General features: G+C 45.9%; 1 protein-coding gene across 1 annotated transcript; it reads right to left on the bottom strand.

The window, feature by feature from the left end:
* Positions 1 to 11,505: 11,505 nt before the first annotated feature.
* On the bottom strand, positions 11,506 to 15,727 carry LOC104512760 (3 beta-hydroxysteroid dehydrogenase/Delta 5-->4-isomerase-like; the record flags this gene model as incomplete). The annotated part of the gene is made up of 2 exons (XM_010155860.1): positions 11,506 to 12,487; positions 15,563 to 15,727. Coding segments are annotated over 2 exons (980 nt in total), but the record flags the coding sequence as incomplete, so codon positions are not given.
* Between the last annotated feature and the right edge of the window lie 196 nt (positions 15,728 to 15,923).

The following is a 15,923-nucleotide window of genomic DNA, read 5'->3' as shown; positions in this document are numbered from 1 at the left end:
TCCCTCTGGATGGCATCCCTTTCCTTTAGCGTGTCACCGTGCCACACAGCTTGGTGTTGTCGGCAAACTCGCTGAGGGTGCACTCAATGCCGTCATCCATGTCACCGACAAAGATGTTAAACAGCACAGGCCCCAACACTGACCCCTGAAGAACGGCACTCGTCACCTATTCAGCACAGCACATGACACGCACCTCCTGCCCTGGCATGCCATCCGTCTAGAGATCCAGCTGCGCGCTCAGCCGATGCTCCCTCACGTTCCACAGAAGCGCCGCGTGTCCGTGACACACCCAGTTTTCTACCGGGGTGCCTCCACCACGGCATTTTCTTTTGCATCCGTGGATCTTCCTGTGTTGTGCTCAGCCCTCAAGCCACCTCACTGAAAATTCACCTCTTGCATCCAAGCACGTTTGCGACCTCCATCCGTGTCCCGCCGTCGCCGAGCCCTAAATGCGCAAAACCTCGCCCTCCGCTCTGGTACTATCAGGCTTCTGATCCCTGTGCGTAACATTTTGGCCAATTCTGAAAGCATCCTTACTGTTCTCGGTGCTCTTTCTGTCCTTTCTGGTTGCACTGCATTCTCTCTGCCTCTTCAGTAGCGAAGTGCTTCACCCCTCTACTTCTGCTCCTCCGAAACACGCTGTCTTTGTGCGTCCTCCATCCGAGAACAGATAGCGAATATCCTCTCCTTTGGCACTCTGCCTGCCTGCCCTTCCCCCACAGACTCTGTGATTGTGTGTGCTCCTTCCTGGGGACCATGTGCCTTTTTTAAAATGCATATTAATTAGCTGTATTTAAAAATCCTGAAATTAATCCTTAATGGGTTATTTTTAGCCTTCAGCTTGTAGCTCTGGGAGTTGGCTTCTCTCAGCGCAAAGCCATAGGCATGCTGTGGGCTTCGGAAAGGAAATGTTACCCTGTTTGTGCTGGTTCACCCCTGGGATGTGTGAAGGTTTGATAATGTGAAGAGCAAGGGTCGTTGATAACAGTATTTCAGTTTCAGGCTGAGCAAACTCCCCTGTGGAAGGGTTTGAGGAGAGCAGTTGCTCATACAGACAACCCACTTGCCTGTAAAAATTCAGGGAATTAATCGGAGAGGAAGAAAAAATGGCGTGTCCATGTGTGCCAGCAGTTTCAGTTGTATTTTGCGCATGGTTTCCATTGTACACGTAGTTCTAGGCAACAGGCACGATGTCTGTCTGGTCCCATCTAAACCAGAAAGGATCAGCTGCTGCGCGACGGATAAAATAGCATCGTGTGTTGGGATTGCACTGAAGTCCTTTGTAACTGCGTTCCTGAGACAGCTACAAAAGGAATCGTGTCCCTGAGGCATTTCTTCCGCAAGCTGGTGATGCGTAAGCCTGCATACACGTCTCGTCACCAATCCGTGCTGAAGCTTCAGCAAGGAAATCCATGGGGGAAGCTCCAGAGAATACAAGTGGATGCCAGCAGTCTGCTCCATCATCTGCAGCAGAAGCCTGTGCACGGATTCCAGGAGATGAGGTGCAGGAAGACTCCTCGTGTGGATTTATGCATGTGGACAAGTAGAACTATCCCTAACTGCTGTCTGGATTGTGCCCAGCATTCCAATGAATCCCTCTGCAGAGCTTCTGGATTAACTTTAACCATCTGTGAGGCCACGGAAGTTGTTCTGAGGAAACAACTCACTGAAGATGCAGAATTACCTGGGATACCAAAGACAAAAGTTTTCAGGGTCATACTATTTCTTTTCTTTTCTTTTTTCATACTTTTTTTATGAGATAAATCATTCTCTGGATGAAGGATGTGTGCTACATCCCGTGTAACCGCACTACGGTCATGTGTGCGGTACTGCACCTTGATTAACTTGCCTTGAAAATAAGAAGTCGAACACAAGGGCTGCAGAGTGGATAAAGAACTGGGTAACGGAAAAACAATGAAGCCTAAAAGGGAGAGGAAGCTTCTAGGTATTTGAATGTCGCTGAAGAATTTGTGTGCAGCAGAAGAAAGTTGGGAAGAACTGTTAACAGAGCGGATGAAGGATCAGATAATCCTGAGGCCTGTCACAAAAATTTTAAAAGTCAAAAGGCAAACTTGTTCCTCCAGGGTCTAGAAGCAAAACCTTTCGCTATAATCTGGGATGTTGTCCGTCTGAATTCCTTAACGTTGAGAAAGACGGATAGCGTGCGGAACAAGCTCTGCCAGAGAGCCTCGTGGTGTTGGCAGCGCCCGTGCGCACGGAAAGGTTCCTGCCTCTGACGAAGCTGAAGAAGCGTGGGTGTTGCACAGAGCAGGATGAACACTTCCGAGATACGCTGTATGGCTCTGCTCACCTGTGGTTAGGAGGGCTTGTCTCAGTGGAACCGGTGCAAGACAGGAATATTTAGGCTTACCAGGGAATGGAGAGTTTGGGACGAGGTGAGAAGGAACGTTCAGCCTGGCAAAGAAGGCTGGCAGAGGGGATAACTGCTGTCCACAGCACGTCAAAGTGGTTGATCATCCTGAGAGAGAAAAAAGCTGGTTTTCCTGGAGGACAAACCTGGCCAAAAAAACACCACACAAATTGATACATGCAATATCTGAATAATTTCTGACAATGAGGTCCTAGAAGTAGAAAACATGTTGATCTGCTGAAGAAAAGGATGATGTTGCGTGCTTGCCTGCAATTGCGGGTACCTGAATCAAGGATTTAGGAGATCCTTTCCTGTCCTACATTCCAGAGCTCCTATGGGAGCTTGATTTTTAAGGCTGAATTTACAAATGTCCTATCCTTTGTACTCTTACCTGTTTCTAGTGCAGGGCAAGTGTAAAATGCCATTGGATCAGGAAAAATCTACGTGGATGGGAGTAGGGCAAGTGTAAAATGCCATTGGATCGGGAAAAAAACCTTATCTACGTGGACGGGAGTAGTTGGTTCATGTTTGCTATGTGGTTGAGTAACGAATAGAAAATCAACAAAACACTTGGAATTAAGTATTCTAACGTGGTTATCCATTTAGCTTTCACCCCTAGATTTGCCGTGGCTGAATCAGAAACAGACTGCAGTGGGTTGAAACGCAGTGCTATCAACGCAGGACACTGATCTCTTCTGGTGAAAGGTTTGTTACTGAACAAGGAACAGCAATACGATACTAAAATAGAAGAGTGGTACAGTCTACAAATAAAGTCCTTGGTGCAGTGATTCTTACACAGCAAATTAAGTAAAGATCATCAGGACCCTCAGAGAGAGAGTCTCTGAAGATACCATCTGCTGCATGCGCTTATATTCTGTTTTGCCCGTGTTTGTATATGCAGATTTCGCTCATAAGCTCATCATGTCCTTTACCTGGGTACATATCCCATTATTACTTCAGGTGCTTTATGTCTGTGACTTATTTCTATACTAATTAATGTTTATATCAAGGGATTTCCCTGGCAGTTCTCTGGCATTTTTGCAAGTGTACGCTTAGATCTTCATCCATACATAGTTATGCATTTTGTACACTTTAGCCAGGCAAATAATTTCAAAGAGTCCATACATGATTCCTGTTAGGATGCTCAGATTTTAGAACCGGTGTTTGTTGGGCAACCGTGTGTACCAAACCAGTACCGTAGCCTGCTAAATCCTTATGTCGAGTTCCTGGTTAGTGAGACACTGTATTCCTACTTGTGTTACAGCAAGGTTAGGTTTTCAGGTTCCTCATTACATGTTTTTCAGCTGAAGTGGAAATTTCCCCGAGGAAAAGAATCCCCAAAATCTTGCATACCCACTAGTCATCAGCTTACTGGGTTAATAGCTTTCCTCTGAACCAGACTTGGATGGGTTCAGTAACAAAAGGAAGACATTTACTGCTACATCCAGGGGACAATGTTACACTGATTTTTTTATTCACTTAAATAATTCAGAAATACTGCTTTTCCAGGTGTGCAGGCTAAGTGAAACTTCCTATATACTGCCTCTGATTTCCTGCTCATGCTATTTCTTAATAGAGCAAAAGGCTGTGGGGAAAACAGGTCACCCCTTCACAGAGCACAGTGTGTAGCCCTGGAGATGCTCCCTCTGAACAGGTTCCGTTCAGTGCCAGATGCTTGCTAGCTGCAGCCGGAAGATGCTCTGCCTGCATCCGTATTTTACTCCTGCAGTAGAAATTTCTCTGCCAGCTTGAGCTGTCGGGCAAGGGCACTGGTGTGGCTGGCTGTACGCTGGTGGAGGTACCACCTTGCTCACCTCTCTGCTTGCTGCTGCATTCCGTGTTCAGGGCAGACCCTGGCTAGTCAGCCCAAAATTTGAAAGTCATGATTTTGTTTCAATAACAGTCAATTTTTCAAATGTTTTAAATACGAGACTAACTTTTAAGATGGTGACGTGACATGTGAACCTGAGCTGGTTTCAGCTGGGACAGGGTTAAGGTTCCTCGGAGTAGCTAGCATGTGTTGGATCTGAGTGAGGCTGACTTCCAACGTCAGACAGGCACAGCCTGTTCCCCAAATGCTGAGCGTCCTGGATGGGAATCGTGAGTCTGAGGAGCCTTCTTCCTGGAGAGGAGCAAATACGGCTGACGTGGAGAGGCTGGTAGCCTCTCTGGATGGACATCATGGGATGTCAACTGGCTCATGTCGTGAAAAGGCTCGAGTTTAGTTCTTAACCACCTGACACCACCAATTTTTCAAAACCTCTGAGTTAGGCTGCAAGAATTATGAGATTGCTTCTAAATAATAAGTTTGAGGATCTTTTCCATGTCTTCAGGGTCTGTGTAGGTTGTTTTTTTTTTTTTTATCTTGAGCCTTTGGATCACTCATAGTTTAATATTTCCAAGTCCTTGTCTTCCAGAATCATGAAAAACACCCTTAAAGAAAAAGAAAACTTGGCATATCTCCCAACCTGGCAGAGGTTCCAGCACTTCCTACCAGCATCATGCCATAATCAGGAGTGGGCACGGCTGCATTAAGCTCACCCTGAGCACTGCTACAAAGTCAGGGCAGTTTGCTTTTTGGAAGGCAAATCTTTTTAAACTTAAATCTGATACAGACAAGGATCTGTATTCCCCAGACATACCAGGCACTGTTGACTGCTCTGGTTCATACACACACAGCTGGCAATGTCCTGGTTTTAGTGAGACAGCTCACAGTAACCGAGGACAGAGCACACCCCTGAACAACGTGACATCCAAGTAAAATGTTCTGTGATACAAATGTGAGCCCTACAATTACTTTTGGGTTCTTGCATTGATCTTTATACAGCCAAGTTTTTTTTTTTTCAGCTCCAAAGTGAATAATGAAGGACATAAACCAGTTGGAGTGAGTCCAGAGGAGGCCATGAAGATGCTCCGAGGGCTGCAGCCCCTCTGCTATGGGGACAGGCTGAGAGAGTTGGGGGTGTTCAGCCTGGAGAAGGGAAGGCTCCGGGGAGACCTTATAGCACCTTCCAGTGCCTGAAGGGGCTACAAGGAAGCTGGGGGGGACTTTTTACAAGGGTCTGTAGTGACAGGACAAGGGGTAATGGGTTTAAATTGAAAGTGGGGAGGTTTAGATTGGATATCAGGAAGAAGTTCTTCCCGGAGAGGGTGGTGAGGCACTGGGACAGGTTGCCCAGAGAAGCTGTGGATGCCCCATCCCTGGAAGTGTTCAAGGCCAGGCTGGATGAGGCTTGGAGCAACCTGGTCTAGTGGAAGGGGTCCCTGCCCATGGCAGGGGGGTTGGAACTGGATGGGCTTTAAGGTCCTTTCCAACCCAAACCATTCTCTGATTCTGGGAATGGGATTAATGCACTTGGCCTTAACTCAGTCACCTGTGTTCTCCACCACTTGCTGCAGGAGTGTTGGGTGGAGAAGGGAAGGGAGAAACTTGGGGGTTTTTTAATCCTGTGCTACGTATCTGCCTGTGCGGAGAGACCCACGCAGACTTCCAGTGTATTGACCAATCTGTCCTCAGACAGGAATGGAAAGCTGGACAGTGGGACTCTGTGTTTGGCAGACTGTTTGGCTATTGGGGTTGTGCTCTGGTTGTTCTGTTGTCACAGCTAAACATGGCATCCCTCCCACTTGAGCAATCTTTAGAGAAGGAACCAGAGACCTTGCACAGATGTTTTCTTTAAACAGATGCATCAAGCCATTCCCCTAAAGCTACGCTGTGAAATTTTGGCTTGTAAGAGGGGTTGCAAAGCACGCAAGGATGTCAGTGGGGGTGGAGGTGAGATAAATACTGGCCATATCAGACTTAATCCTTTGCTGTTTGTCTGAATCCACCGTACCCAGAAGCAGGCAGGCTGTGCCAGCAACCTTGCGCTGTGTTATTTGTGATAAAAGCGCAGTCTTTGTGAAGACAGAAACTCATCAGTCGGAGTATTAAGTTGGACTTCGCAGAGCAAGTGAGGGGAAACTATCGCTACAGATACCATCGTGTGGTAGTTAGAGGCACAGACTAAGAGAGGCAGAAGTTTAAACCCTGTGAAGGAAGCATCAGCCCTAGCGAATAGGTGATCATAAACACCTTCCTTTCCCAGCCAAGGATGCCACCTAGGAGTAGGTACTGGGCTCTGTGTATCTGCCTCTGCCCGGTGTGTCCTCACCCAGGAGCTGCAGGGAATCCAAGCAGAGAGGCACTCACAGTACAGCCGGGGGGAAGAGATCCCAGCTGGGGTCCTGCAGTGGGGCCTGGACAATTTTCAGTCTGTCACAGTCCTCGTTACAAGAGCTGATCAAGAACCCATTGCGACATTTTCCTATTTCCCTTCCCTCACTTCTGGCAACACCGCGAGCAAGGTAAATGAGATCGTCCTCAAAGTAACTGCTTTCTCTCTGTAAATATATGGGTAAATTTAAGAGGGCTGAGAACAAGTCTCTAGAGGCAAGAAAACTTGAGCACTGCTGCCTCAATCACTTCTTACAGGCAAAACCCACCATGCCGTGCTCAGTGCTGAACAGTTTTTGCGTCTTGATCATTCCTAGTGGCTGGCCAGAAAGACCCCGTTGCTCTGGCAATACCTGTGTGCCAGCATTTACTTCAGGAGCCTCACAGACAGGAGACATTGGTTGCAAGATGGACCAAAAGACACCTGCCAGGAGAGTGACTGCCTTGAACATCGCAGTGGGTAGGCACTGTTCCTGTGTTGCCAGCATTTGCCCGGGTGTAGAAAGCCCCAGCACACATACCAATCCACTGTGCTTTTGTTCTAGGTTAGTAAAATGCTTACTGTACCTAAAGTTGCATGTGGGACTATCAGAAAAATGTGTATCTAGCTCCTGCTACAATCACTGCACTGAAAAATTTGAGATGCAAGAATATCTGAAAAATAGCGTGTAATGAGAAACTGAAGACGCTCCGTTCTTTTTTGCAAAGGGATGAGGTGTTTACAGAGTATGTAAGTACCTTCACTGGGAGAAACTTCAGCATTCTCAAAAGCTTTTTGTTTTAGTAGACAAAGCATAACAAGAATTAAAAGCCAGAAACTGAACTTTGAGAAACCCTTACATAAGGTCTACATTTTTAACAGTGGGATTGAAGGAAGGGATGTGGTAACAAGAAACAGGAAGGAAGTTCAACAAAGGAGGAATTTGGTGCTTAGAAATCTGATTGTTGGAAGGACAGTCCTCAGTGAGATGAAAAGATCCCGCTGTCTTAATGAGAGGGCAAAAATTACAAAGTAGGCTCTGGCAACAGGAGCCCGCATTTGGGAGATGAGTCACTGAACCACGGAAGAAAAGTTGTCCTTTATTCTCTCTGGCAGTGCCTGTAGGTATTTTAGGAACTCTGTTAAGCCTGGGCAAAGACGTCCCAGTTTTCTGGTACGTGTTGTAAGCTCTGATGTGTTAAGCCCCTTCTCCTATTAAATAGCCACTCTGCTTCTGTAGCTCTCCCCCTTCCTTTCCTGCTCTGCTTCTGTGTGGCTGGATTGTCCTTTCTACCCCTACCTCAGTGACAGAGCAGTCGTGGCTGTGCCCGTCATCAGTCTCACTGGACATGAGGTTAAAATCTCACTAGCCTAGAAAAATGATGAGCGTTACTGTTTGTCAAACGCCTTCCTTTTGCTTTTCCAAGCAAGGTTTGATAACCACCTTCAGCAGCATTTTGTCTTACGCATTATGAGAGCCCTGTTCAACCCCAGAGCCAACAGAGATAACAACCGTACTTCAGCTCCCTCAAGAGCACAAAGCTTTCCTTAGAGACTTTCCTTTCCCAAAGTCCCTCTTCCCCAAATTGCTGGGCCCATATTCTTGCAAATCCAAAGCAGTTCACAAACCATGAGGTTATCAGTAAGCCAGTTCCCCTCCGTGCAAATTTCTAATGCCTACCACAGCGTAAGCCTCTTGGGAACTGGTCTTCACAGAACCTCAAGCAAACCTGCTCTTTCCTTTGTCTGAGTTTCAGATCAGTCCTGACATGAGATCCTGTTCCCTAACCTTTCCCATCCTGTTCTCTGTTCCTACTTTTTCTTGATCCTGGATACCGAGTCAGTGTCTCCAAGGCATACATAAACCCTCAGCAGGCCAACATTGAAGGCGCTGGGTCCCCAGGCTGTTTTGTTCCTCTGGCTCAGTTTGTAGCTCCATCCACCCCAGAGGCAGACCCAGGCCCACTCCCTCTCCTGTGCATCATGAAGAGATGGTCTCAAGTGTCCTGGCCAGTTTTGCAGATGCTCTTACCTAAACCTTCCACAGAAGTTCCCTAGCTGCAAGTTGTGGTTTAACCTCAGCTAGCAATTAAGTACCACACAGCCGCTCGCTTACCTCCCCCCTCCACCAGTGGAGGAGGAGACTTGGAGAAAAAGACAACGAATCTCATGGATTGAGATAAGAACTATTTAATAATTGAATATAAATTAATATTATAGTGATACTAATAATATTAACAATACTACTAATAATAAGTCATTACAATAATAGGAAAGAGAACATGTGATACAATTGCTCACCATCCGCTGGCCAACACACAGCCAGGTCCTGAATAGTGAGAGTCAGAGCTCGAGAGCGATGGCAGCAGAGTCCAAGCAAGCCCCACATGCAAGAGAGTGACCGAGAGAGCCAACCGACCCATCAACTCAGTAACGAGCAGATGCACAAACAAGGGAGCAAACGAGCAATAAAACAAGCAAACTATAAGAACAAGCTGTGGGCCCTTGACCTACTCCCAGCCTACCTACACTGAGCACGATATTCCGTGGAACGCATGCAGCACCCCTTCGGTCAGCGTGGGTTAGCTGTCTGAAATGTGTCCCCCCATTGCTTGTAGTGGGAAAGTTGGGAACACAGGTGCAGTACCAGAAGCTGGAAGAGCCCTTGGATTGGTGCAAGCACTCCGCAGCACCAACCAAAACACCCCCGTGTTATCAGCGCTCTTCTCAGGGCAAACCCAAAACACGGTCTCATACCAGCTACGGGGCAGAAAGTTCACCCTGCCCTGACTAAAACCTGCACCAGGGGTTAGAGCAGGATGAGGGGTGCCTAACTGCTGCCATGGTAATGAGTGACTGACTAATGTGGGATTGATTTGACCTCATTTTCATCAATTTTGAGGCCTGGGTTTAAGTAAAACCGCAAAATCAAAGAGACAATTGGGCTAATTGCAAAGCTAAACTGAGTGGGTTGATTCTTCCAGCAAATGCCTGGGAACAGGAGACTGTCTTAAGCCATATGTTATTGGCTCCCTTTCTGGACAGGGCAATCACCCAGCTTATAAAATAGTTTGTTTGAAGATGAGGTTGGCCAAATTATGTCCAGACCACAACAACTACTAAAAACGTGTAGAGACGGCTCCCCAAATTATTCTCCATTTGTCAGTGATGCACACAAGATTCATGCCTTGGTTGGTTCCGTGCCCCCATGTTGCTGGTCCTTTTCTCGCTGTCATCAGCTTAACAGAAAAAATTGGAAACTTTGGCTTCAACTTAGATTCAGTTGGACCAAATGTGGGGAATTAGTTTATTATTTAAACTGTATTTTTTTGATGTGACGTTGAGGCATAAGAGTCTCCTAGTAAGGGTTATATAAGCTGATTAGACGTTCATGTTGATGTGCTGCTTGTCTTCCATGAGCAAAATTGAATGCATTAAATAACGTCTCTTTTTCTGTTTTTAAACTCAAGTGCACACATCAGCCTTCTTGGCACAGGTTCCATCCAGGAGTTTGCAATTCCAAATTTCATTTTCAAGTCCCTTATTCTTTAATATAGCTGCAAACTTCCTCGCTCTCCATCAGCCTCTAGAGGAGTTATCAGGATCTAATGTAGCAGGGGACGTGTCTCCTTCAGCATGGGATAGATCTGTGTGCTTACTAATACAGGAGGAACTCTGAGTACTGCTTACTCAGTGGAGAGGGGTGAAGATGTTGACATGGTTATCTGTGAAGTGATGGCATTCAAATAACATCCACAGTACTAGTTTGCAGAGTGTTTCCAAAGCCTCCAATGGGAGCCTGGAAAACTGTGTTCCCAGAATATGACTGGGAGTTCTAGTGGCTGGTGTTCTACTGCTTCGTACCCTGCACAGTTAACCTAAGATGTTACTACAGAAAATGGTAATATTTGCACTGGGACTATCTAATGTGTAGGGCACTGAATAATCGAACTCAAGACAGACTTCAAGCTGCCAGCATCTCTGGAAGTGTGATTTATTTATGTTAGTACTGAGTCAGGTAAAAGGTTTCTGTTCACAATTTCCTGAACAAAACAGAGAAATTCCCATCTTTTAGAGCCGTCTTCAGCAAGCGAGCTGTATGTTTAAGAAGCAAACACCAAATCACATCTATTTGTTCAGACAAGTTCTACATTTTTGGCCCAAAAGTCAAGTTACACATTCTGCAGAAACTCACAGGGCCATCAGAAGAGCACAGGGACAGCACATGTGCATCTATCGGCTAAAGTTTGCCTTCGTTCTCAGCTGAAACCTAGAAATAGGATGTTTTTTTCCAGCACTATTTTTCCTCAGTGTTCACAAATGTCTTGACTCTTCAATGGAAACTCTTCCATGACCAAGGCTGTCCTGCAATGTTTTTCTCCTTTTCATCTTGTTGAAGCTGTTGTTTTGCTGGGCAGCCATCAGATTTACTGCAAAATTGGTAACTAAGAAAATGAGAACGGACGCAGAAGTCTTCACCTGACTAAATCTATCTCTTCTCTCCCCCCCGCAACCGACCTAAATACAATTATGTTGTACTTGCACTGTGCTTTTGACCTCACAATGCTTACAGTGCCCAAATTTGCTCTCAAATTAGACCCTCAGGTGAATGGCACATGAAACTGGGCAATGCTCTTGAAAAAGTAAGACTTGTCACAGCTTTTGCAATCGGGTGGCTTCTACCTGCTGCATAAGTAAGGCTGGCGGGAGCTGGGAGAGTAGGGCATAGCTGGGTATTACATATTTGTAAAGCATAATCACAGTTCCAGGACGGACTGTGCCCTTATTGTTTTACAAAAGCCTTACAGGTGGTGTGGAGTCAAAAGAAGGGCTGACGTGTTTACACCATGGACTGCATGGCGTTTAACTAAATCCTCGTGCTGCACAAGGTGTAGAAGAGGATGTAAAGCTTACCCTGATCAGCCTGCACTCTACAAATGAACATTTCACTTTTATTTATTCTGGGTTGGGCCGGGGGGAGGATGAGGGGACCGTTACACAAAGTCTTTGTTCAAGTGCTTTGTAGTTTGCTGCTGCTGCTGTTCACCCAGCTCTCCTTTGGCTCAAGGCTCTGCTTGTTTAGCCAGGTCTCAGCTCCTCAAGACTTAGTCAGCCTTGCTTTTCAAGTACTCCCTTCTCTGGGGGACCATGGAGTCGATCCACTGACCAGTCCGCTGCTTGGCCTCTTCCCACGTGTAGCGGGGCACGTAGCCAAAATCCTTCTGTGCCTTTCTGTACGAGAAGGTGAACGGGGTGTTCAGTAGAGTGACCAGGTGACGGTTGGTGGAGGGCATGTACCTGACAAAGGGCCGGAGCAAGAAGCTCACGATCTCCAGCAGCAGCGAGAAGTAATACAACAGTGTCAGAGGCATGGGGAGCCGGGGCTCAATTCCGAACCCCAGGTCCTTGGTCAGCTCGTAATTTAGATCAGCATAGCTCATATGAGGAGTGTCATCTGAGATGTAGTAGAACTGCCCTTTGATATGCTTGGCTTTCTGTGGGACCCGCAGGGCTTTGGCAGCCTGCACATGTGCCCAGGCGATGTTCCCCACGTAGACGGGGTTCACCAAAGCCTCCTTCCTGGAGAAGCGCAAGTAGATGTTTTTGTTCAACAAACACTTGTCCAGATGACTTTGAAGAAACGGGCATCCTTCCCCAAAAATATACATGGATCTCAGGGCACAAGTCATCAGCATGCCACCATCCTTTAATACCTGGCCATCTGCTTTCAGCACAGAATCCTCTGCCAGCCTCTTACTCTGGGCGTAAGGAGAATTTGGCACACTCTCATAAGCTGTATCTTCATCACCGTTGAAAATTGGGTCTCCTTTGCAATTTGGGCCTGTCACTTCTATGGTACTAGTATATATGAAGTGCTGGACGCTGCAGCGGACACATGCCTCCAGCAGCAGCTGAGTACCTTCAAAAGAGAAACGTGCAAGTCAGTCAAGAGCTCTCCAAGCAATGAAAAGTGTGCTTTTTAAATCAGGAACAGAGTCTCTGGCCTGAGCTTGGCCAGGTCTCCCCTCTCTGCAGTGGGAAGAATCCTCTCCTGAACCGGGCAGCGCATTCAGTGATACTGAACCTGCTCTGCATCTGTATTTAAGTGGTGTCAGTGCACCCGCTGGAGTTAAACAAGGATGCACACTTGGTCTTAACTGCATGTTGTGGGGTTTTTTTATGTCAAGAGTCACATTTTGTTCTTGCTTAGGTGAGCATGGATACTGACCACAGATTCAGGGACTTGTGCCTGTTGGTTGAATTGGTTTAGGGCAGAGAACCTTCAGAAGCTGCCCCTCTCACTAGGTATCATCCATCTTGTATGCTGAAGCCCCTGTTTTCCAGGCTTGAGGATGCTTTTGGGTCGTTTGCTAAGCGGGGCCAGAATCAATGTGGGACCTGAAGGTTTGCTGCAAAATCAGCTTCACCCGGTGGGAGTCATGCCCTATTCAACTGGCTTGATAGCAGGTAGTCAAAGCTGATAATGTGCAGTGAGCAAAGTGATGACTGTGAATGTATTCCTCATTTGGCATATTTTGGCTTTTACTTGCGGTAATGCAAGATTTTTTACTTTTAAAATCCTATCATAATGCTTTAATTGAGGAAAGCAGAGGTAAACTGTCAAGTTGAAGGTCTTTCAAATACCCAAGAGGGTTAAACTAGGAAAGCATATTGAAGCAGGAAATAAATAAATCAATAGGTTGTGGTTTTTTAATTGCAAGTAGACTCTCTTTCTTCTGAGCTTTAAGGGAAAAATTGCCTTATTTGTTGTGCATGGTGTAATGAAGGAGATTATGTGTGAAAGAGCCAGAGACTTTGGAACATAAGATACGGCTCAAAGACATTTGACAGTGTCTTTGGCAAAGGAGCATTAACCCAAAATAACTGACATGATACCAGAGGATGTGACCTAAAATCTAAGGCATAAAATCAAACACTGGCAGTGAGGCACGTAAATGATCTAACCAGTCTGCTCAGCCTGTTACAACCAAAGGCAGCACAATGCAGAGCAGGCCAGCATTGCTAAAGAGAATATAATGAATAAAAGTGGCTCAGAGGACTGAGGAATACTGGCAACAAAATATGGACCCATTAATCAGTGAAGAATGAGAAGGATTATTGAACTGAGTATTGTTAGGGCACCAAAATTTCTTTTTTCAGGCTTGAACAAGAAAAAGAATGGAGTTGAAACAACTGGAAAATAAATCTGGATGACACTTTAAGAAACACTAAAGGAGAACAAAGAAAAAAGGTTAGACAAACAGGAATAAATTAATGTGAAAAGCGAGTTCATGCAAGTCACTATGTTTTTGGGACACAAAAGCCAGGGAGATTTTAATTTGGATAATTAATTAATTAATAGAATACATTATTTTTAAAATTAGTAGCTTAATTCCTGCCATCAATGCTGTTTAGAGGGAAGGTAATGAAGTGCAGAAGATAAAAATCACATTACATCGCAAGTTTTTAAAAAAGCAAGCATGAAATTGTCTTGACAGTTGGTATCTGTTCTAGATCAATTTCACCCAATTAAAATGTGTTTTATTTAAAAATCAAAGTTGGATGTAAAACATGAGAAGGTTCTTACCGTAGTGGGAATTTGAGCGTCTTTCACAGCATGTAATAAAGTAAAACTTCCACGGAGCAGTTTTGCTTGCACACAAAGCCCTTCTGGCTGAGGATCTGATTCACAGAGGGTACCCTTGTTGGGATTATGTTTCATTATTTTCTTAATTCCCTTACTCCTAAAAATTTGCTTCCCTTCCTAAAAGGATATTTTTGCTCTGAGGCACTGAGTGGCCTGTGAGACAGGGGAAAGCCCTGCATCTTGGCAAGTTTAACTTGTTTGTTTCTGTTCTGGTGCCTGAGCATCCACAGCTGGTGCCTTGACACATCTGTATGGTAAAAGTTCTGTATTCTAGGAGAAACAAAACTTTAATCCTGCAAGTCCATGAACTTAGGCAGCAATGTCTTGGCTGGCCAGAAAGCCAGAAAAGCATCAGAGTGGAAATGGAGGGAAATAAGGAAGAGGGCTGCAACATTTACTGACTGACCTTAGGATCGGTTTGCTGGAGGAGCAGGACTGGTGTGTGCTTTCATTCCACCAAATGCTATCAGCTAACCCTCACCGGCCCAGTGGGCTTATTCCACCCGCAGGCAGGCTCTGAAAGATTTATGAAACCCAGATACTCTGTGCTTAAATCTAAACCTGCCAGAAGGAACGATGGGGAAGACTTAAATAAACTACCTAGCTCTGACTCCAGCTCAGAGCTAGAGAGCTTTCTGCTTTTGGGACATTTTAATACTTACATGGGGTTTTGTTGTTGGGGTTTTTTTTCCCCCCATGTGTTTAGGCAACACATGCTGCTGTGAAAAACAGATTGTAGGAGTATGGTCATAAACAGAGACCTTTACAAATCCTCTTTCTGAACTACCAGCCCTGTATATTTATTTTTTTTACTACCCAACTACCCAGGTTTACAGGAACTTGCCTTTCTGCTTTTCCCCCGTGGCAGGGATCCAAGAAGCTGCCCTCTGGGCTCTGACTTGTGGCCACTGACCATTTGTGGCTTTGATTGAGCAGGAATTAAAGAGTCTGAAAGCTGAATGTAAAACAATGAGCCAGGCTAAATCAACCAAAATGCCATCCCACTGTTTTTAAGGTGCATGGGAGAGACAACTCTGCTACAAAGAACATTCTCTTGCTCTGAACAACAGGGAGTAGCCAGCACTTGTACAAGTGGTGCCTGTAATAATAATCTTCCTTATTTTTCTGTGAAGAAGCCCTGTATCTGTGGCAGAGAGGAACAAAGAACCAGGAAAACTATTCATGTAAATAACAACATCTTCCTCAAATCTTCACCAAGGAGCTGAAGCGACACAGCCAAGGAGGTCAGGTTGGGCAGCACCAGTTCTCTGAAAGTCACTGAGGGTTTTGGGATCAGAAGGAGGGAGATAAAGACATGGGTTTGAGAAACGTGCTTCGCCTGCTCACCTGTTACATTGACCTCCCAGAGCAGCTGCTTCTCTATGAGGCCCAGGGTGTCGATGATGGAAGCGGTGTGGATGACGAGGGAGACCCCCTGACAGGCACGATGCAAGAGCGCCACGTCCCGTATGTCCCCTTCCAGGATCTTCACCTCAGTCTTACCCTGGAACTCTGCAGGGGCAGCAGAAAATTAATAAAAAGACCTTAAAGGCATCCTGAGAAGAGCTCTGACAAAGTTGGTGGACTGTGTGGAAGCTGATGCTGTGTCCAGGAGGTGCTGACCCTCCAGGCACAGGAGCCATATCTTAAGGCTGGCAAAAGATAAGGCGTTTTCCAAAGGCTATGGGTTCAGCCAGGAAAGAGTTAA

The sequence above is a fragment of the Eurypyga helias genome, unplaced genomic scaffold (assembly GCF_000690775.1).
Source record: "Eurypyga helias isolate BGI_N326 unplaced genomic scaffold, ASM69077v1 scaffold28827, whole genome shotgun sequence".
Lineage (NCBI taxonomy): Eukaryota > Metazoa > Chordata > Aves > Eurypygiformes > Eurypygidae > Eurypyga > Eurypyga helias.
Note: the sequence above shows the minus strand (reverse complement) of the source record. Positions and strands in the feature narration are given on the sequence as shown.